Consider the following 20,420-nt stretch of genomic DNA (forward strand, 5'->3'; position numbering starts at 1 on the left):
ATATGTGTATATATACATATATATACATGTATATGTGTATATATACATATATATATACATGTATATGTGTATATATACATATATATATGTATATATATATGTATATGTGTATATATACATATATATATATATGTATATATATATATATATATATATAGTGACTTAGTGATTATTTATACATAATATAAAAAATAACTGAATGACAAGAACCCGTTGTGATAATGTGTTAAATGTTAATCTCTCATTCCTAATAAGTAGACCTCACTTAAAGTCTTCTTGGCAGTATATAGATTTTTCCCCGGAATCCCCACTTTACATTGCTCCTCTCACGGAGGGGCTTCGGTTTGGTTTGGCACTTCTTCCATCCACGTTCATGGCGAATAAGTGAATCACTGCTTTTGACAGGTCTACGTGAGAAGACGGAATGCCGTTTGTGTGATAATGCAGTGTGGAGATGACTCCAACGTGATAGGCGGCAGAAATCAGTTCAAATTCGACATTTAACAGCAGCAGCAGAAGAAGAAGAAGAAGCGGAAGCGGAAATGGAAAGAAGTAGGCCTAACAACTGTTCTCCTCTCATGACAGGAGACCAATAAGATGCTGCCAGGAGATTATTGCGGACAGTATAGGAGAATGTTCAGAAAACTTTTGATTTTGCTGCTTTTTCACGTTATTTTCTACCATGAGCCGACTGGCGCACAGAAGAAAAAAGAGGTAAGACGGCTTTAGTGATTCGAAGAAAGTTACTTAACTTTGGGTTAAGTTTTGCACTTTTTCTGAGTTGTCTATTGTCTAGTTCCTTACCTAGGTTGGTTGCTATTTAAGCTAACAGTAAACTTAATGGAGCTCAACAACACACTGGGTCGGTGTGAATAAAGTCGAAGCCTTTCCTTGAAGTTACAGCGCTACTAACATACGACAATAATGACATGATCCAGTGTGAATGTGACGCGTCGACATTTGACAAGCCTTCACTTAATATTCAATGGACTATAATTCTGGCAATCATTGGATGATTCCTAATAATTTTGTTCTTTAATATTTTGGATACACATACATATAGAGTAAATAAAATTTAAAGTAATTTACAGTTTGACATTACCTTACCTTATCTGAAGTGTACAAATACCGGTCTTTACAAAATGTACAATTATTATGCTTATTATTTTAGTTTTGTTAATACTGGCTACTATTGTTGTATATATGTTTAACCAAAGTATGTTGTATATGTGCATAGATTTTAATGTTGTTTTTGTGGTGAGACATCAGCCTCATATTGTGGGCTTGTTTATGTGACAGAGATTTACATATTAGATATTAGGGCCATCTGGCATGATGTATGTACATTTACATCTGCACAGTTTTAAATGTTATTCTTGTGGGGAGAGATTCATCCTCAAATGTATTACAGATATTATGGCTTCTTTTTATGTTATGCAGATTTGTACAACCGTCTGGCACATAATTGCATAGGTTAGATGTTTATGAAATATCATAGTGTTGCACAGAGGTGTATCATTTCTCCACTGTCGTATTACAGTATTGAAGTCAGTTTTGTTCCCAGGGCAGCAGTGGTGATAAATGAAGTAAACAAAAAAGTGTAAACAGCATAAATTAAAGGTGCAAGCAGCAATGACCTGACCTGTGCACAGTTACTTGTTTTAATAGAAGGACATTAAGATGTGTGGAAAAAATGTGACTGGTGATCACTGGTTATAGTAGAATGCATGTAAATGTTCCACAGTAGCAGCATTGTTTCAAACTGCCCTGTAGTTTTAAAACTGTCACCTTGTCTTGGTTTAAGAAAGTTTTGTTTTCAGGGAATAAAACACTGTCGTTAATTGCCAAGCACACAGATCAGGACAGACCAGTGACTTCAGCTTTTCGATTATGTCTATCAATCTATTCACACTCCACCACTCCTTTATTGGATTTAAAAGCTTAATAAATGTGCTATGGAAAATTTACTTTTAGAACTACTTTTGAAACTAAGTACTGTATGTATTAACAAAATGGCCATTAGAATATTAAAATATTGCATTGAGCAGTGTATCTAGCTGACCCATACCTAACTTATAGTTGCCATCATATTATGATGAATGATGAAGATGTCTTTTTATTCCAGAGGTACTAGTAGATGTCTTGATGTCTGTGTTTGTGTGTAGACTCTGCTGTCAGAGAAGGTAAACCAGATGATGGAGTGGACCTCTAAGCGATCAGTTATCAGAATGACTGGAGATAAGTTTCGTCGCTTTGTTAAGGCTCCTCCTCGGAATTACTCAGTGGTCATCATGTTTACAGCACTACAGCCCCAGAGACAGTGTGGAGTCTGCAGGTAAGTAGAAGTAATAATTGTAATGTATGTTGCTCTTATTGTAATTCTTATTTACATTTGTAATGCCTCTTTTCAGGCAAGCTGATGAGGAATTCCAGGTGTTAGCCAACTCCTGGCGTTATTCCTCTGCCTTTACTAACAAAGTCTTCTTTGCGTCAGTTGATTTTGATGAGGGATCAGATGTCTTTCAAATGGTGAGACATGTTTTTTGTGGTTATTTTATGTTTATTTTATTCTGCTGTCTTTTCAGGAAATGCATACAAAATACAGTGCAGTGTTATAAACACAATCAGTAGTCTCAAGGTGCGACACAAACCAGAACCTAAACCTCTGTTACAGGCAAGTAAGGCGACAGTGCCAGTCAAATGCACTTGAAATGTTGCATTTGACTGGCTCAGCTGGTAGGCGGTTGCCCCCAACTTCGAGGTTGGTGGGTCGATCCTCTGCTCTAAGAATGAGAGTGTACTGACCGGGATGTCATGATGTTGAAAATGCAGACTTTCTCTAATACTCCTGAAATATATGGAATGGCAATGTTCTTTCTCAGCCGGTTGTTGTACTTTTTCTTGTTGGTGGCTTTTGTGGCTTTGAGCAGTGCCTTGATGTAGTGTTGCTCGTTCTTCTTCCCCTCTGAGCTGGTGGGTACACTTTGTGCTCTGTGCTGCAGAGTCCTGATGACTCCTAGCATATGTTCCAGTGTGAATCAAACAGCAGGTAGTGGTCCGTGTGTGCGGGTTTCCTGTACACCTCCACATTGAGGCTTATCTTTTTCTCAATGTGGACTGTGCAGTCCAAAAAAGCCAGATTGTTGGTCTTGGTGTCCTCCCGAGTGAACTTGATCTTGTTGTCCACTGCGTTAATGTGTTCTGTGAACGTTCCACCTCATGGGTCTTGATTTGACCCAGGTGTCATCCACATATCTAAACCAGTGGGTGGGGATGGTTCCAGAAAAGGAACTCGGGGCTCTTCTCTCCACTCACAGGTGATCCTGTCACAAGCCAGTAACTCCATCTATAAATTCTATCGTTAGGGTATTTCTCCCTTCATACTTCATAAAGATCATATTTATTTATTAGCATTTTTAGTTACAAATTCACAAGGAGGGCATACCGTGGCCATCTGTCAAGTTTTTGTTCAAAACAATCTTAGTAATGCACAGGTATGGCAGAACAAAGTGGTGAGAGCACAGAGGGAAGGAGAGAGGGGAGGGGTGGTTGACTTAGTTGATTTATTGAATTTGCTAAACATTGCTGTGGGACTATTTAATCGTTTTCCGAACGCATTATTTATCTGGGTGCCAGAACGCCATACTGGACCGTTCTGCTCTACTTTACCCTCGATGGATCGCTGTTTACCTTTCTGCCATCTTTTCATGTGTAACTTGTGTGAAATTCGCCTCTCCGTCTGCTTTGTAGAGTTGCACAATTTACTTCCTGGAATGTCCAGACTTGATTGGCTGAGACACGTGGCATCGATAAACTCGCATGCAATTTGTCTGCGTTTCCTCAAACCACTATCGTAAAGTCAATGAAAGCTGCGCCGGTTAAAAGAGCGACCTGTCAGGTTTTACCTGCTATTGTGGCTGACAGTAACCTGTAGGTTTGGTCCGTATGGGACGGCTTCTGGGCCAGGATCAGGACTGCGGTGCAATAAAACGTGTGCAAGAAGCAGGTGACAGGTCGTAGCAGCTGTCACACTGTGAGATGGTGACCCTAAATTTCTGACACCGATAGAAATGTATCTCAGGTTATTTTTGGTCACAAGACACTGACAGTGGTCGTTGTGGAACCTCTCTCACGATGTGTCGTAAGACCACCGTTTTAGAACCATGAGCAAAGATATCTCTACGTTTCTTTTACGATGGGTGTGTTTCATCTGGGACAGCCCAAAATGCCACATTGTAAACCAGGCATGAGAGGAGTTCATTAAAATACGACGTAGGCCTATGGAAATGTTAAATCGTCAAAAACATAATACCTACTGCCAATAGGTGACATATCTGTCCGTTTAGACCCGGACCCTTATCAAAACTGTGATGGCAAAGGTTTAAATTCATGGTGGCGCCACAGCTGGACAGTGTAACTCAGACCAAAGCTTTTAATAACTTTCTGTCCTTTAAGGGTAGGAGATTTCGAAAGTAAACACACGCCCCTTTCTCTCGGAGCTCACCCTGAAGCCACGCCTCCAACCACATAGACGCGCATCACCTTAAGACGAGCTGCGGTCTGTGACTTCGGCCATCATGCACGTACCTCTCTGGTGCACAGAGCAGGAAGAGAGTGACAACCAGCCAATACTCCGCGCAGGGTCCACCCGGAGGATTGGCTGATGTTTTTAGTGTTTTATAGCTTCAGATGATTCATATTCTTCGTTTTAATGAGAAACTGCTGAACTAATCGGTTGCTATCGGAATGTAAAGAGAAGTTACACTAATTTAACAAAGTGCATCAGAATGAAATCTCCTACCTGACCTTTAAGGCAATAAGAGCCAACACTTTTCAAATTTTTTTTTTCAAATATTCAATATTCAATTTTGGGGAGTTTGGTGACTTTTTTAATATGTCCAGGCCCTCAAATTTGCTCCTCTTTTGGCCGAGTAGTGTTTAAACCAATTACAATAGGGCCAGTCACTGCAGAATGCTTGGATACTGCTTCTCGCAGTCAAGTTATTTTTGTGGGTAAATGTTGTGGTGATTGGTTAAAATTGCAAGGCTGTGCAGAATTCAGGAGGAATTGTTGAATTTGCTTTAGTAGTTTTGCAACCTTGCAAAACCCTGTCGGATCTGGATTTTGGGGTCCAAGTAAGTAATGTCCGTGTAATGTTTCTCTTTATTTGTTTTTTTTGTTTTGGTAGTGAACTGACTTAATAGGTATTTGTTAGTATTAGCTGTTTTTGTAAAGTTAGCTTAGGATTGTAACACAGCTGAATGGTTTTCATTACTTCAGCACTGTTTAGTTAGCAAATGTCCTTCTTCTGGGGAGCAGGCTTTTTCAGTTTGTTAGATGTCTCTTTGAAGGTTTAAAATCAAACCTGCGATTAAAACCCTGGCAAAAATTGTATATGCACAAGCTTGCATCTGTGTGGGCAAAAGTCTGAAAAGTGGGTGTTGTAAAATTAGCCCTAAAGTACACATGCAAAACTACATCCACTGAAGTTTTACAATAATGGTTCATTCTTTCAAAACCCAAGTTTTAAGGTTTCAGTTCTTTTTGCAAACATTCTTGCAGCAGTTTGCAGATCTTTATTTGCAATTCTGAGAAACTTTAAGAAACACTTTATGTTGATGTTTACCATGACATTATGAATAACCCCTGAAGTCATATAAAAAACAAAAAAATAATACGACTGTGTAGTTACAGTTGGTGACTAGTGAGCAATATTTACATCCTCTGGTCTTTCCTGAATTAAATCTTAGTGTATAACCTTGGATTTGACTTTAATTGAATTTTCTGGTCAGCAATGTCTTCTTGGTTTGGGCTGCACCGGGATTTAGGTGCAATAAGATAGTGTTTGATATAACATGTTTTCATTTGTTTTTAGCTAAATATGAATTCTGCACCGACTTTCCTCCACTTCCCATCTAAAGGAAAACCTCGCAGGTCTGATACCTACGAGCTGCAGGTCAGAGGTTTTGCAGCTGAGCAACTGGCTCGATGGGTGGCTGACAGGACTGATGTACAGGTACATACAGAGCTCAATCACTGTTTTTGTTATGCTGAAAATTAATTTTGATCAAATGTAATAACTGCCATAACGGGAGTGTCTGATTATTGTAACATATGTGTGTTCCAGATCCGTGTTATTCGTCCTCCCAACTATGCAGGGCCTCTTATGCTGGGGTTCCTCCTGTCTGTGATTGGAGGACTGGCATATCTACGAAGACATAATTTGGAGTTTCTCTTTAATAAGAATGTCTGGGGCTTTTCTTCATTGGTATAAACGTTTAACAGCTACATTTTACAAAATGACAGATGTTTTATTTATCTCTGCAAAAGGCAACTGCCCTCTATTTAAAGCATTCTTTTGTCTTTTTGATTGAAGTAAATCAGAACAGAACAGAAATTTGATCTGCCAAAGTTTACTGAAAGCTGGTTGTTTTTTACTTTTTCATTTGTTCTTTTAAAATGAACTATACATATTCACTTTCCTTATCAGAAACACTTGCTGGAATTTTTATTAGGGCTTTTAATGATAAACATTTACTTGTGTATTGTGTAATGTACTCGTGTATTGCAATCTTGCATGTTTTCCTGTACAAAAAACATTGACCTTTGTACTAAAAAAGCATTTTTCTTTGCCTATATTTTTCAGTGCTTTGTCCTGATCATGACTTCAGGGCAGATGTGGAATCATATCAGAGGACCACCATATGCCCACAAGAACCCCAGCACAGGACAAGTAGTAAGATAGACAAAACATAATTCTTTAATAATAACAAGCAGGTTGTGTGTACATTCCATTTTTATGAATAAGGTTAAGCAAAGCACATTTTTCGTATTTCTCCATTGTTTCCCCACATGTTAAAGAAATGTAGGTGACAAAGTTAATAAGATTCACACACAAAAATGACCTAACTTTGTATACTGCCCACCAAGAAGTTTTGCTTTGCTGAGCTATCTAGCATGACAATCGGGTAGCCGTTGCCCATACTCTTTCAGTATAGCTATTTCAGTTGATTAGGTTTTTAAGCCCCAATCAATCAAACAGTGACATCTGAAAGTGGCATAATTGTCATCAGCTGCATTGTTTCCTAAAATAGATTGTTGCACCAAGAATATGATAATTTTTCTTACAGACCCCTTCTACCTCCACTCACCTGTGCAATAACTGTTAATATGTAAACTGTTTTTTGATTCTATTCTATTCTATTCTATTCTATATTTTATTGGTAGTTTATTTTATATTGTATATATCTTTTCTTAACTTATCCTTTGCTGTCTGTATCAGCTGTTGCGAAAATGCAATTTCCCCATTGTGGGACTAATAAAGGTTTCTTAATCTTAATCTTATAATAATATAATAATATAATAATATGGCCTTTAAATGCTCTAAATGTCAGAGTTGGGGTGAGCTGTGTAAGAGAAAGAGGAAGCCTAGCTTCTCTGCACCTATAGTACACAATTAATCCAAAGCAACTGGACTTGTAGAGTTTTCTTGAAGATGTTTCTCTGCTCCTCCAAGCAGCTTCATCAGTTCTGTTTGTTGGGGAAACAGGTTTGTATGTGATGGAGGACCTTAGTCGGTCAAACACTGAAACTCACATGACTATAGCTGTAAATGGCTCAGTATTTAGCTATGTTGGTTAAACCGACTGCTTGTTGAGGCTCAGGTCTGTTCAATGACTGGCTAACGGCTGTGAGACTGCATGGGAGCTAATATGATGTTCCCTCTGTTTTCTCTCTGAGCTGGTGGGTACCGTTTGTGCTTTGTTTTGTAGGGTTCCAATGACTACCAGCTTGTTGTTTCAGGGGGTGGTAGGAATCAAAGAATAAGTACTGGTCTGTGTTGATATTGAGGTTTCTGTCCTTTGTGAAGTCCAAGAAGGCCATAGGGATGATAAAGATAAGCCTCTTACAAAACAGTACACTCGTGAAAAGAACAAACGCCACCCCTGACCATATCTGTGACCTACTGGAACTCTGCCTGACCCCCACCTATTTCCAAGCGATGGGAAGTTTTGCAGACAGTACCATGGCTGCCCCAGGGGTCACCTGTGTCTCAAACAAGCGGCAACCTTCAGGGCTCAGACTTGAAGCCCATGTGGAAGTGTCAAAACTTGTAATTCACGCCGCAGCTGCTGGGGGCTGGCTCCAGAAGCGAGTAATTTCCCATAGACTCCCATGTTAAAATGGCCGACTTCACAGCAGAAATTAACATGTTTACGGCCTGGTACAAAAAACCACTCTGGTCTCAGATGAGACCAGAGAGATGAGTCTCAGATGAGACCAGAGTGATTCCCTTCTAGTGGTTCCCTTCTAGTGTCAATTGTAGGGGGGGTGAATTTTTTTACAACTCACTAGTTTCAATTGTATTCCGACTTAAAATTACGCATTAATTATGGGCGTTGCCGCTTGAGTGACAGACAGTTGACGTATCACAGCGTGAGTTTCCTGCTTCCACGATCGCCCGCCCCCCTAAACCCCGCTCGTGCTCCCCCTCTTTGTCCATATTTGGAGTTTTGGTGGACGTGACGCTGCCAACATGGCGGCGGTCATCAACGTCCTGGAACCTCCCACCGAGCCTCAGAACGGCTCTTCAGAAACAAACGGGTGACGTCACGGAAGCTCTGTCCATAGTTTTTACTGTCAATGGTCTCAAACAGTGACCAACATCGACATGAAGGTGTAGAGAATAGAGCCCTGAGTTCCTTTCTGGAACCACTCACACTTGCTGGTTCAGATTCAAATTAAGACCCAACGAACTATTAAACGCAGTGGACAGAAACATCACGGTTAGTCTTGAGGCCACCAGGGACAACTCTTGTATTGACTGTTGGCTACATGTCTGTCCTCTCTCTATTTCATCCTCTCTGTCCAATCTACATTTTCTTCCCTTCCTCTATCTGGCTAGCCATAAGCAGGAGTGCCCCCCTTTATAAGCAGGGTCCTGCTTAAAGTTTCTTCCTGTTTTAAAGGAAGAAACTGCCACTGTCTGTTTTTGAGTGCTTGCTCAAAAAATTGAATTAAATTGAATTAAACGTACCATTTGACTCATTAACGTATACATTAAATAATGTAGGACCCATTATGCAGTAATAAACAATATAAACATTATTTACAGCACAATAAAAAAAATAAACATAGGTGCAGAAGCAAAAGTGTGCAATTTGTAATGCAGGTATAAATACAAGTCTGAACAAGAACAGAAAACAAGAAGTGCAATTTAGTATATAGATATGATATGAGTACAAGAACAACATTGTGCAATTTGAAAGTTACAAACCTAACCTTGTTAAAATCTGTCCATTACAGCAGTGAGTCCGTGTTATCTCTGGCACAGAGATGAGGTGATGTACAGTCTTATGGCATGAGACAGAAAAGATTGTCTGAGCCTTTTGGTATCTGACCCTCTGACTATTGCCCAACATTAACTTTTGAACCAGGCCAGGCGTCTCTCAGAAAGTCCTATGTCTCCTATTCTGTTCAACCGTGTAGCGGTGATGCAACTATGTCCAGATCTGAAACCCGACAGAACCTGGCTATGGATATTGTAAGACTCCAAATGATGCGTGAGCTGCAATATTTTGGAGAGACAGGGCAGAAAAGAGATGGGTCTGTAGCAGGTTAAATTCAATTCAATAATTATTTTAACCAATTAAACAAATTAAAAATTTGTCTGTGACAACAACTGCACCTTTTGTAATTACATTGGGTAAATAGAAAAGCACATTTTGGAGCATGTTTGTGAAATATGTCCAGACCTCTTCTACACATTCCGTGGCAATTCACATGTGCCAGGTCATATCAGAAGAGGTTTTTCAAAAGGCATTTGTATACTATCACAGGAGGACTTTTTTAGGTGATGCCCTTGTGAACACAGGCTATATTGCAGTCAATCACAAACTATACCCACCAGTGTAGAAGGAAAACAGAATGATCATATGTACACACTTTAGACAGAGAGGACAGGTGGTTTAAAGCCATGTATGTTAAGCAGGAAAAACCTTCCCTTAACATAGGTGGTGGACTTAGCCATGATATTTCTACCACATACAATGCAGCTTTCATCCATTCCCAGGAAGTTTCACTCCAAGTCATACTTACTTACACTAAAAATAATAGGTCATTCAGCCCTACCACAGTTTCCCAGCAGTCTCACAGCCATTGGCCAGTCGTTAGACAGACCTGAACTGACAGTGAGAATAACCAACACAGATACGATTTAGGCCATTTACAGCTATAGTTGTACTTATCATGCCTGTGTGTGATAAGAACGATTTTGGTCGTGATTCAAACTGGAGGGAGCTAAAATAGTCATGCGAGTTTTACAGAGATCCACCCTCTGAGGTCCTCAACTACATATTAACCAAACCACCAAAACAGTTTGAACTGATGAAGCTGCTTTGGAGCTGCGAAACGTCTTCAAGAAAAATTACATGAATGACAGAGAATCTTCATTGAAATGTTGAACATTAATGTTTGCTGATGTATCTTTTCAGAGTTACATCCATGGCAGCAGTCAGGCCCAGTTTGTTGCAGAGACGCACATCATCCTACTCTTCAGTATCCTTAAGCACGCACCTATTTACCTAGTATTCACAGATTAGTAAAAAGTATTTATGTTAACACATTTAAAGTCAAATAGAGGAAGCTCAAGCAACACTAAACAGGTAAGCCAACCATTCTGACCTTTCCAATATGTGAACCTCTTATGTGTCTATCGTCAACACGTTATCTCAAAGCCCTCTGTAGAAACAACCATTTAGTATATTTGAAGCCTTTTTGGGATTTGATAGATTTGGAGAAGGCTTATGACCAGTTCTGTTGGAGGTGTCCCCTGAAAGGGTTTAAACACATGCCTACATAGGTGTTCCTGGTTATCCTGGCCTTTTCTCAAGAAAGAATAAGTGGCAGTGAATAACCACTTACGTTGAAGATAAAGACTTGCATTTCCTGAAGAAAATGCAAGTCTGTTTGTGCAGTTGAAGCATTGCTTTGAACACTGATGTGAATGATTGCTCTGAATTGCTGGAGAATCTGCAGTCTATAAAGCAGACAGAGAGGTTTCACACAAGTTACACATGAAAAGACGGCAGAAAGGTAAACAGCGATACATCAGGGTTAAAGTAGACCAGAGCGCTCCAGTACGGCGCTACATACATACATCTATGCAACAACATTCAGTCTTTGACCGAGCGCCACTTATTGGCTGAACTCAAAGAAAAAAATCTCCATGTAACTCTGTGAAGTAGGTGTTAATAAAATTAATTACATTTGATCTACACTATACATTTAAGTATATTTTACAACAGTAACTGCCACTTAACTGGATTGCTTTTTTTAACGCTTACATTAAACTTATAGGATATGGTTAAGTTCAGTGAATAATATAAATATACCCTAAAGTAATACAAGATTATTAAATAAGATTATCTTGATGTAGTTAAGTTGGTCTTAAATAAGTATATTTTGTCCATTGAGTGACCAATAATGTATATAAAAAGCTCTTAAAAACAACACTTTTATTTAGTGTCAACAGCTCTTCAAAACGGGCTTTGCCAGGTAAAACAGCAAAAACAGGTACCACAGCTCAGGTGAGAGGAACACACACATTATATAGCCTCCAGGTTAACACAGGCTAACAACAATGCTGCAATTGGCAGCAATCAGTCCAGCAGTGTGAATTGAGCTCCATCAGGTTCAGGTCATAGATGATAACAAATAGTAGGGCACAAGCATTGGCAACATCTTTGAGTCCCTCACACACCTGCACATGTTCAACTATTATGCCTGATCAGCATTTGCATCTGGATGTTTGATCACATAGATGCCAATGACCATCTTTTCCATTTCTGCACTCGTTTCATCAGGGGTCTTGCTCTAAAAACAGACAAAAAGGGTAAAGATTCTTTAGTCAACTGTTTTAAAACAACAAATCATCTAGAATCTTTGACTGAAAGCACACAACTCATGCAGTTTTTTTTCTTCTTTAAAAAGATGATATTGAAATGATATTAATTTCATTTCTAGTCTTTATTTGCATATTTGCTTTATTCAAGAGAAAGTGAGAGGAAGGGCAGAGGAGGGAGCGAAGATGACACGCAATATGTGATTTACCAAGATTCAATGCCTCAGTGAAGAGGAAGACAAGTGCGAATTTACCTCTACATTCACTTGCATTGAAAAGCCAAAGAAGCTCAAACCATGTTTTAAATCTGAGGTTTCCAAAATAATACATACAGTTAAAGTGTATTAGTAATAAAATGATGCTTCTTTTTGTCATTTCTGTGCTTAGGTCTGTATAATTATCTTTGTTTCTTAGGTAAAAACGAAAATGTTTAAAAATGTTTAAAAAAAAAAAAAGAACAGATTTTGGCGGAAAATATTTTATCAAAGAAAAAAACTGTAACAAACTAGTATTGTATAGTTTTGTTTTAAGTGTACAAATCATATACTGTGATATTTGTGCAAAGACAGTGGAGGTAAAAGTCACATTGATGTGACAAAAATACTCTGCAGTAAGGTAACCCTCCAACATCCCATTAAAGGAGCTGTATGTAACCTGTATTTCTTTTTCTTTTTTTTCTTTGAATAGGTTTCTTCTATTTTCAGGCTTTGTATGACCAGCAGCTGGTGTTGTGGGTCATATTTATGCAGAAAATATAGCAAATTCCTAAAGGTTCACAAACGTTTGAACACAACTGTAGGAGTTTGAGTGTCAAGTAGGCTGACATGATGCACTTGTTTGTTGTCGTTTGTTGTCTGACCCTTAATCTTACTGTCAGATGCTGCTGTTACCATGGGAATAGTGCTGCTGTGTGAGGCTGCCACTTCTGACATGGATATTGGGAAGAGGAAGAGTATGAACTCACAAACTATTTTTGTTTCCTACATTATTTTGTCATCCAGATGTTTGCAACTATGAAGATCATTTTACACATGCAAGAGAAGCAACTGATCCTGTTCTATTTTATTTCCTGAATATATACCAGGATCTTCCAGCTATGAGTCATTGTGTTTGCGTGTACCCAAATGTTATTCATAAGTAGTCATTATCCTTTAGTGAATATAACAATGTGTGTGTCTTTTTCAGTTATGTGCATAGCAGGTATTGGTCTGGTGATGCTGTTCTTTAGCTGGCTGCTGTCGATTTTCAGAGCAAAGTACCATGGATACCCATACAGGTATAGAGAGATGGACTCATTCATTTGTTTGACCTGTTGTGATTGGATATGGCAATAGCTAATTTTCTCTCTGTTACAGCTTCCTGATGAGCTAAGGTTGGTGAAGCCTCTAGCTTCAAAACACTTATCAAAGAGGACAGGACACTTTCGAAAGTATCGAGTATAAAAAGTAGAGTGTGGTCTATGGTAACTACAATGTGTAATATATCTGCTAAGCCATAATTTCAGTATATGGTGTGTGTAAATGCAAAGTGCCTTTTAACAAAGTCTCAACAAGAAACAAATGCTGATAACTAGAGAGCCATTGTCACTGTGTATTTTGAACTATGTGCCAACCATTCAAAAGGCTTCCAGGATTTAAGCAATTTAATAATCATGCCTTATAGAGCCCTGTAGCGTTCCATGTCAGGCTTAATGTGTAGTCTCCTGGTTTATAATTTCTGAGCAGTATGTATTAATTTTATAAAGTGATGATAAAATCTTCCCTTCAAAGTAGCCAATCTTTAAAAGATATTAACACATTTGCAGAAAAGGAGCATTTTTGAAATGTTGTTCTATTTTCACATTTTTTCAAAAGTATAAAGACATTTACAGTGACAAAGTGAATAATATAAAACAAAGTTAAACAAAGAAGGAAGAAAATGTCTTTCCAGCAGACTGCTGAGGCAGTGATTATGTGCCTTTCTGTGATACATACAGTATCTTTTAGAAATGTTGTTGATGTTGTTTTTACATTTTGTTGATGAGTTGCATTTGCTTGTGAGATCTATGTAATAAAACAATGCTTTGGTATGTCTCTGATTTCCTAACATGTTCTCACTGATCTGCTGTTCTTTACAAACACAAAGGCTAATTCAGTTTCTGTGAATCAACTATAGTGTTTTGGGAGTTCCCCAGAAGCTCAGCTCATTTACATACTTCTGCCACTCACATGTAATATTAGTGCCAAAGTTGCTTTGCCTCCAATGATCAAAAAGAGCCCCAGGGCCTTTAAAGACATTTTTCTGCAGTGTCAACAACTGGCTAGGTTGTGTCAGAAGACTTGGACACCTCAGAGTTAATGTAAATGTATACTAGGTGTTTGACAAGGGGCACATGGGCAGATCATCATCACATGAGCCATCAGGGTCAATTTGGCAGTTATTGCCACAAACACATGAGGGGATTTTGCTGGGCTTGAGGCAGAATCTCCCCATGTCTTAATCCAAGGATGAAATAGAATAATTGAAATGAAATAGAATAATTAAATCTTGTAAATTAGGCATTTTCCGATGTGAGCAGCAAACTGGTTAGGTTGGGCTACTTATAAACAGTTCATTTTTTATTACAGCAATAAAATGTATGTCGTCATAACGAGATAGCGTCTTATGACGTTATAACGAGATAATATGACGTTATAACGAGATAATATGACATAATAACGAGACAGTGATTTAATTTTTTTTCTACTGTGGCAGGTCAGCGCTTCCGTATTACACTGAACGTTGAGTTATTTTAATGTTTTACCTATAGTGGGCAGTAGTATTCCTTGAACGAGCATCGACCTACATGATGTACGACGAAGAAGTCGCGTGACGAAAAACATAACAAGATGGCTGAACGTGACAACAACCAGGATGTGAGGCGGTCCGTAAGTTCTGATACCGAGTCTCCTAAATTATCCGACTTGCTGGATCGTGGTTGGAAGATATTTGAGAAAATAGATGGTACAGACGAGCCCCTCGGTTCCAGGGCTGTCCAGCTCAAAGTCAAAGAAGGTATTAACATGTTAATGGAAGCGTCCAAAATGATCGCTGAGCTCAATCTTTTCAGCCGCAACGAAGAGCTAGAGGAGATAGCCACGGCAGACCTGAAATACCTGCTGCTGCCCGCTCTGCTAGGAGCACTGACCCTGAAGCAGACCAGCCAGGACACACGACTGGACATTGTCAACACAGCCCGTGTGTACTTTATGGATTTCCTATTGAGATGTAAGCAGTATGACGTATCACAGTTTGAACTGCCAAAATCCGCCAGTGAAAACGACGATGCGTCAGAACACGAAAGGTCTAAAACTAAGGTAGGTGGTTAAGCTAACAGCTCTAACGTAACGACTAGCAATGATTTCGAAGTAATGCTTCAAAGATGTTTTCTTTCCTGCGGCTACATGCCAGCCGCTAATGAGAGTGGGCACGGACTAGTGTGCTTGGTGGTTTACACACTCCTGGCGGATTGTAAGGGGGCTGTGGGGTGGAAAGGGTTAAAACGGGAGCGTACTTGATGACGTTGAGCACCTCTCGCTATAACTACGTAGGTGGTAAACCACATCATTAATCAATTCCTTTATTTCTAATATACTAGCTTCACTATATTGGTAGTCCAGTAAAGTTTAAAATCATAACAAGTATTCACTCAAAACGGGTTACATCAAATACTTACCGTCCTGAGATTAGCATTTAACACCGAATTCTCGTATTAGATCTCAGCAGGTTTAGTTTTAGATTAAAGATCGGTACACCTCCTGACAAATTCATGACCTCGTATTTAGTCTGATATTGTGTATAGCTTGGTGCACAAATATAATGAATGCAAATAGCTGTACTTCATCTCTGTCACATCATCAGATAATCTATGCACCTGCCGTCTGTTGTTTTTGATGGCATGTGGATGTAGTGGGGGCCATGGAACTTTATTACTCCAAGCACACAGTCTACAGTGAAAGACCCATTTAGCCTGAGCATAGGTCTAAGAAAGACAGTTGTACAACACACTTCACTCACTGTACTCAAGGCCTCATGGTAGAGAGCCCAAAGATTAAGTCAGCCAAGACCTCGGGATGCCTATCAAACATAAATAAATTAGGAGTGTATCCCACTGAGTCATGTGCAGTTATAAAGTTGTGTCATACTCTAATGCCATTGGGGTTTCAGGTGGGTTTTTATGATGCCTCTACTCAGGGTAGTATGTTTTTTAAATGTCTTGAGGTTTTGTCACACCACGTGCAATTGTCAAACAGCAGAAAGCCATGCTCAAACACATCAGCGGTCTTGATAAGAAACTAAGCGAATTAAAACTTAATGAAACAGAATATTTGGACAAGCAGGACTCTATTCAAATGTTTAGTTTAGAATCTAAACTTTAGATGAATAATTGTCTCAGCTCCACATGTCTTTCTCACGATGACAACAGGTTGTTGTATGCTAGCCAGTTGCTGGATGATTAGCATCTTCCTGATTAAAATAAATAAAAATAATGTTGATAGATGGCGCAGTAACATATTTAACCAACCGATGCCGCTATTCGGCCTCTTTGCAATGCAGCCTTACTTTACTCTGTGCATGCTGGGATGTGGCAGAACTTTTTTTTTTAAGGGGAAGGCAGGGGGCCGTTTGTTATCAAGGCGACCACCTTAACTATAAAGCGCCGTGGGACACCCTGAACAGAATACATTAATTTTGTGTTTTTGTGCCAGTCTCCCCACAGCCAGCCAGACCTGGTTACCATGGCAACACAGAGGCAAGCTAAGATTGAGAGGTATCGTCAGAAGAAGGAGCTGGAGGAAAAATTGTCGGATGTAAGGAGAGCTGTGGACAGCGGACAGGCTGATGATGAAGTCACCAGAGATTTTTACCTGCTAAACATCCGCAGATGGATCACTGTATGTCTGGAAGAAATAGAGAGCATTAACCAAGAACAAGAGATACTCAAAAAGATGGATGTTCTGAAGCAGAGCACTGCTAAGCAGTCGTCTCTGCCAGTCAGGCGTCCTATGAAACCCTTCATCCTTACCAAAGGGGCTGTACAGGTGAGACTGATAACCTTTTCACACATATTGCACTGTATGGCAGGTCTGAAAACCCTCTCTTTATTCAGTGTTTGCTGATCTTTGCTTGCTCATAAACTTTAAACAATCTGGTTTGTGCCACCTAGTGGTTTAGAGGACAATGTGTGTGTTATAGCTAGATTTGAAAATAAGCCTGGACGTATTCAGCTTTAAAAACATTCAATCCGATTCTAGCTGGTTTGACCTTTCCCAGTCTGAAGTTACAGTCTTAGTTGCTCTTGGTGTGATGCAATGCCATGGACCCCAAACACACAGGAAACCGCTGTGGCTCTTGTACTGTGATACAAACTGAACCTGGCATTAGTACAGTGGGTATGGAAAGTATTTAGACCCCCTTGTTAATGCACACACAACACACCATATTGACAGAAAAACACAGAATAGTTGAAATTTTTGCAGATTTAAGAAAAACTGAAATATCACATGATCTTCAGTATTCAGACCCTTTGCTCAGTATTTAGTAGAAGCACTCTTTTGATCTAATACAGCCATGAGTCTTTTTTTAAAAAGATGCAACACATGGTGATATCCTGTATCCGATTCGTTCCTTGAAAGCCAATCAGCGGGCATATTGCATCAGTGGCAGCCATAATAACAACATTGTCTCACGTGGAGGAAATGCAGATGATTTAGTGCCGAGACATCTCTAGCTGGTTAAATGGTTCAGTTTCAACAAGACTGACATCAGTCAAAATAATGTTACCTGCAAGATGTGCCGAAAGACCATCGTCGTGAAGAGTAGTTCAACCACAAATCTGTTACATCAATTGTGAACAAACCATATAAAAGAGTATGAGGAATATGAAAAACAACTAAAGAAAAGACCAGTCAGCAAACCCTCAATTTACACACAATTTACAATTTTTATTTAGTTTGTACAAAAGGTTAAGTAAGATAATAAACCTGATTTGGTATATTCTCCTGTGACTTATGTACAGCCTGGACATAACTGCTACCACCACCATGCTGCACTATTGGGATTGTATTGGACAGGTGATGAGCAGTGCCTGGGTTTCTCCGCACATACCGCTTTAATTTAAGGCCAAAAAGATCTATCTTGTTCTCATCAGACCAGAGAATCTTATTTCTCACCATCTTGGAGTCCTTTAGGTGTTTTTTTTTTTACCAACCCCATGCGGGCTTTCACGTGTCTTGCACTGAGGAGAAAGTTCTGTCGGGCTGCAGTGATGATTGACTTTCAACAACTTTCCCCCACATCCCGACTGCATCCCTGGAGCTCAGCCACAGTGATCTTTAGGGTCTTCTTTACCCCTCTCACCAAGGCTTTACTCCCCTGATAGCTCAGTTTGGCCGGACAGCCAACTCTAGGAAGGGTTCTGGTCATCCCAAACATCTTCCATTTAAGGATTATGGAGGCCACTGTGCTCTTAGGGACCTTAAGTGCAGCAGAATTGTTTTGTAACCTTGGTCAGATCTGTGCCTTGCCAGAATTCTGTCTCTGAGCTCTTCAGGCAGTTCCTTTGACCTCATGATTCTCATCTGTTCTAACATGCACTGTGAGCTGTAAGGCCTTATATAGACAGGTGTGTGTCTTTCCTAATCAAGTCCAATCAGTATCATCAAACACAGCTGGACTCAAATGAAGGTGTAGAACCATCTGAAGGATGATCAGAAGAAATGGACGCACCTGAGTTCAATATATAAGTGTCACAGCAAAGGGTCTAAATACTGAGGCCCATGTGATATTTCAAATGGCTGCAATATAACAGAGTGAAAAATGATTATCATAATATCACCCTATCATACCTTACATGAAAACATTTTTGTGTGTCATCTCACAATACCGATTATGGATGACCTGATGTACTGTATGACACAACAATGACACACAACAGCAAATTAAATAATTAATATGAAATTCTTTCTTTGGTTTATTGTGAGATTTTTTTGCTCTCCAAGCTTCCTCCATGTCTCCTCTTTGTCCTCATCCTTTCCCTGTGTCTGAATGAACCAAGCACCGCCTGTATTCCCCTCTTTTACACTACTACGGTCTGAATTTCCTTGTCAACTGTTGTGTTTATTTTGGGTGTTAAAAACACATTTTGGGTTGACTTTGATACACTTGGTACTTAGTCCTTTGTTCTTTATTAGTTTTAATGCAAAGTACTGTCTTTAGAGTTTTCTACACTTCGTCTAACACCTGTTCAAGTTCCACCATGTGTTGATAAAAGTTTGCTTCATCCACAGGCTCAGGTGTTTGGGGCTGGTTACCCTAGCCTTCCCACCATGACAGTAGACGACTGGTATGAACAGCATAGGAAACAAGGAGCCCTGCCTGATCAGGGTATACCCAGAAGAGTCGCTCTGGAGGATGACACTGATGTAAATGAAAGGGATGAAGAAAAGAAAGAGAAGGATGCTGAAAATGATACAGAGGATGCTCTGCTGAAAGCCAGAAACTGGGATGACTGGAAAGACACTCACCGTAGAGGTTATGGAAACCGCCAAAACATGGGGTAACTTGTTTCAAAGTGTGCCGAGTCACCCCTATTCTTTTCATTCAATTAAGGAAGTGGGCGTTCTTCACTTCTGATGAACGTCTGAGACGTTGCAGCACCATCAAGTTTGGTTGTCTGCAAGTAGGCAACAGCTTTACTCAAGTTACAATTGTTTTGTCGTTTTCAGTTCAGTTCTCTACAATGTCGTGTTTTTGAGTCTTAAAAAATCATTTAACTGGGCTGTAACCATAGTGCCAGTATGTGTGCTGCATTGTTTATTGGACTCATTCTGCCATTGGAAAATAAAGACTATTGCCATTCAGCAAGAAAGTCATTGTGTAGTGAATTTCTATAGCAGAATTTATGTTTGTAGACTTGTTGATGGCTCCATCCAGTTGGTTTAATAAGAATCAGGGTTTGAGATTTCCACAGTTATGTCTGATCTTACTAGGATCAACTTTACCAGAATTACAGTTTACTGTTATTTATTGTATACTTCATGAAACATTTACCAATTAGTGGTGCCAGGTGTAAACAGCAAACTCTTGGTAACAAACTTGTTATTACATATATAATATACATTTCCCAGTCCAACATTGCATAGACTCATATTCATTCTTTCATATTCTTAAAGGACCTCAAAGTCCTGTAAGCAGGTTGTCCTGTCAATTCTGATCTCTGCTGTGCACAGATTTAACCTGGTGAGATTTTATCTTTAAAGAACATGCAAGGGGAAAGACCACTCTGGATCACTAAGTCCTTTTGAGTGGAATTTCTAGTATTTCATGAACTCATACACATACATACAGTACAGTAGAGAAACACAATTTCATCCAGAACGCTTTTTTTGTTCAAGGCTAAATGTCTTTTAAAACCCTTTATGTCACAAGTACACGAGATACTGATGTCTTTTTTGACACTTACATAAAGTCAGAAAAATCTACAAGTCAATCATTACA

General features: G+C 39.4%; 2 protein-coding genes across 2 annotated transcripts; both read left to right on the plus strand.

Moving 5' to 3' along the window:
* Positions 1-511: 511 nt before the first annotated feature.
* Positions 512-13,988, plus strand: magt1 (magnesium transporter 1). The gene is made up of 10 exons (XM_028416505.1): positions 512-714; positions 2,166-2,335; positions 2,412-2,529; positions 5,877-6,017; positions 6,129-6,269; positions 6,648-6,737; positions 10,495-10,558; positions 12,781-12,855; positions 13,089-13,179; positions 13,259-13,988. The coding sequence occupies exons 1-10, from the start codon at positions 598-600 to the stop codon at positions 13,272-13,274; spliced, it is 1,023 nt and encodes a 340-aa protein (XP_028272306.1). The 5' UTR covers positions 512-597; the 3' UTR covers positions 13,275-13,988.
* Positions 13,989-14,741: 753 nt separating this feature from the next.
* Positions 14,742-19,791, plus strand: igbp1 (immunoglobulin (CD79A) binding protein 1). Its single transcript, XM_028416835.1, has 3 exons — positions 14,742-15,238; positions 16,631-16,963; positions 19,211-19,791. Exons 1-3 carry the CDS (start codon positions 14,771-14,773, stop codon positions 19,481-19,483), a joined length of 1,074 nt encoding a protein of 357 aa, XP_028272636.1. The 5' UTR covers positions 14,742-14,770; the 3' UTR covers positions 19,484-19,791.
* The last annotated feature ends 629 nt before the right edge of the window (positions 19,792-20,420 follow it).

This window comes from Parambassis ranga, chromosome 10, assembly GCF_900634625.1.
Source record: "Parambassis ranga chromosome 10, fParRan2.1, whole genome shotgun sequence".
NCBI lineage: Eukaryota > Metazoa > Chordata > Actinopteri > Ambassidae > Parambassis > Parambassis ranga.

What these genes read in the sequence shown, in the direction of transcription:
- magt1 (XM_028416505.1), top strand. Translation starts at nt 598, where the DNA reads ATGCTGCCAGGAGATTATTGCGGACAGTATAGGAGAATGTTCAGAAAA. An exon ending in GCGCACAGAAGAAAAAAGAG is followed by an intron (nt 715 to 2,165) that starts GTAAGACGGCTT and finishes GTTTGTGTGTAG; the next exon opens with ACTCTGCTGTCAGAGAAGGT. An exon ending in CTGACAGGACTGATGTACAG is followed by an intron (nt 6,018 to 6,128) that starts GTACATACAGAG and finishes TGTGTGTTCCAG; the next exon opens with ATCCGTGTTATTCGTCCTCC.
- igbp1 (XM_028416835.1), top strand. Translation starts at nt 14,771, where the DNA reads ATGGCTGAACGTGACAACAACCAGGATGTGAGGCGGTCCGTAAGTTCT. An exon ending in ACGAAAGGTCTAAAACTAAG is followed by an intron (nt 15,239 to 16,630) that starts GTAGGTGGTTAA and finishes TTTTTGTGCCAG; the next exon opens with TCTCCCCACAGCCAGCCAGA. An exon ending in TTACCAAAGGGGCTGTACAG is followed by an intron (nt 16,964 to 19,210) that starts GTGAGACTGATA and finishes CTTCATCCACAG; the next exon opens with GCTCAGGTGTTTGGGGCTGG.